At 63.6% G+C, this 2374-nt stretch overlaps 1 protein-coding gene across 1 annotated transcript in view; it reads left to right on the plus strand.

Moving 5' to 3' along the window:
* GRHL3 (grainyhead like transcription factor 3) overlaps positions 1–2374 on the plus strand; it is a 27840-nt gene that overhangs the window by 16397 nt on the left and 9069 nt on the right. The window contains exons 12-13 of the mRNA XM_006159381.3: positions 731–819; positions 1519–1604. Of these exons, the coding sequence (XP_006159443.1) occupies positions 731–819; positions 1519–1604 (175 nt within the window). The remainder of the gene's footprint in view (positions 1–730; positions 820–1518; positions 1605–2374) is intronic.

Here is a 2374-nt window from a genome sequence, read left to right on the forward strand (position 1 = left end):
CGATCCTTCCCTCCGTCAGCCACAGCCATCGCGCCCTCCTGGACCTTTTGCGACCCCCTCCTCTGCCCACAGATCTGCCCCCGGGGACAGCAGCCTCGTGGGGGCAGGCAGTCGGAGAGCATGGCGTGTACGCCATCCATAACTGGGGACCACTCTGCGAGGGTCAGCGGCCTGTCCCAGCTGCTCCCCGATAAACAAGGTGCACTTTCCACCTCCCAGCAGCCCCGGCGAGTGGGGCAGGCAGGGGACAGGGACGCTGAGGCTCAGAGAAATGAGGGGACTTTGAGCCCCATGGCTGTGAGGTGGCAGCAGGGAACTAGGCTCCAAGTCTGCCTTACTGCCAAACCCGCCCTCCCACCGCCTTCTGCCCATCCTGAGTGGTTCAGGAAAGGCCAGCGTCGATGTCGAGGACAGCCCTGCTGCGTCCCGTCCTGCAGCAGGAGCAGCGCGTGACCAGCTCGGCCTCAGGCTGTGCTTGAAATGCTGCTGTTACTATTCTGTCGCTGCCCTGCTTTCCGAGACCCGGGAAGTCATCCAGGTCACACGGCTAGTGTGCGACCGGTGGGAGTCAGACCCATGTCCGACCCAGACCTGCTTCTCTACCCACTGTCCCACTGCTTTGCGTCCGCCCTCAGGTGGCCTTCCCCATCTCTAGGGCCCTGGAGGACCAGCAGGGTCCTTCAGACTCTGGGCTGCCCCTGGGTCCCTTACCAGCTTCCCTGCCCCATAGGCTGCCCTTGAAGCGCACCGGCTCACCCTTCGCTGAAGAGTTCGAGCCCCTGCCCTCCAAGCAAGCCAAGGAAGATGACCTCCAAAGAGGTAACCGATCTTCCTCCATCTGCTCTTGGAGCCCTCCCAGACCCACCCATGAGGGGCCCCACCCCCCAGAGGGAGGGACTGCTTCACCCCTTGGAGCTGGGTTTGGGCCCAGACTTGGGGTGCCTCAGGTGCTGGGAGAGACAGCGGTGGTGCCAAGGGCCTGCTCCTGGTCCCTGTGTGGGCGGGCGCCCTGGGGCAGGACTGGCTGCAGGCCCATTCAGCTGGAGGGTCCGCGCTCTGTGGGGTGCGCAGGACAGGGTTTCCAGTCTGCCCCTCTGGCTTGGACGCGCTCAGTCTGTGCCTCCCTGGGAGGGCCACAAGCCCACCACTGCTACTCTGTGGAAGCCAGCCAGCAGCTGGAACCTCCCCCACCCCAAGCCACTCCCAGCAGCCCTGGCATTGAGCTCCCCTCCCTGTCATATATCAGTAATTCCCACAACTCTGTGAGTAGGGGCAGGGCTCCCACTTTACCCAGGAGCGAGATGAGGCTCAGTGACCCTAAAGTCACTTTTTCAAGGTCACCTGGCCAGCAGGCAGCAGAACAGGGATTCACACCCACCTACATCAGTGTGGTCACCCCCAGAGTGCCAGGCAGAAAAATGGCCTCTGCAGACATCAGTCTTACGCCAGTGTCCATCAGGACTCCCCATCCCTGGCTCCTGGCCCTCCCTGCACTCTAAAACCCCCTGTGCCTTTCAGTCCTGCTGTACGTGCGGAGGGAGACGGAGGAGGTGTTCGATGCCCTCATGTTGAAGACCCCAGACCTGAAGGGGCTGAGGAACGCGGTAAGACGCCCGTGCTCCGCCCGCCCACCACCACCCCTCCACCCCCGCTCCTGCCCTGGCTCTCGCACACGCTGGCGTCCCACAGGCAGGCTCTGGAGGGAACCTCCCGGCACCGTGGCTTTCTGCTGGCTTGCCCGTCCCACCCGGTTTGGGGGGCCTGCCTGCGGCCACTGTGGGGTGTGCCTGATGTTATCTTGCAGCCAGAGCCCGGCCCCACCCTGCAAGTCGCACACACCATAAATCCTCCGTAATCTGATGGCTGCTGTCTGACAGGCCAGGGCTTTTTGTTGGCTTTGCAAACCTGTTCCTGTTTTAATGGGAATGAAACCCAAAAAGGCCAGGCCTCAGAGACACTTTTTTCTTTTCAGGGGGCCTCATTCCTCCTGCTCATGGTTGGCTGGGGACCGGCTGGGGTGGCTGGAGGCGGGGTCTGGGGTCTGGTGAGGAGATCTCTCCCAACCTCCCCCCTCCCCGCCCCGAACCGCGGGAGCAAAGCAGCCCAGCCCCGATCAGAACCCACAGCCAGCTTGGCCTCAGCTGGAAACTGAGCAGACAGCCTCCACGGGGCCAGCTGTGCTTGGAGGCTGTCTATGCCGAAAGCCAACGGCGCCGCAGTCTCGGGCTGGGGGGGGGCGGGCAAGCGACTCCAGACACAGCCCTGGTGACCTTGCCCGGAAGTCCCCGGGGTGCCGGGCCTGCTGCTTGCGCTGGCTCACGTTCCCCTAACGACCCTGAAACGCGAGCACTGGCAGGGGCACCCCCTCTCCTGA

Source organism: Tupaia chinensis, unplaced genomic scaffold (genome assembly GCF_000334495.1).
Source record: "Tupaia chinensis unplaced genomic scaffold, TupChi_1.0 Scaffold000628_1, whole genome shotgun sequence".
NCBI classification, from domain to species: Eukaryota; Metazoa; Chordata; class Mammalia; order Scandentia; family Tupaiidae; genus Tupaia; species Tupaia belangeri.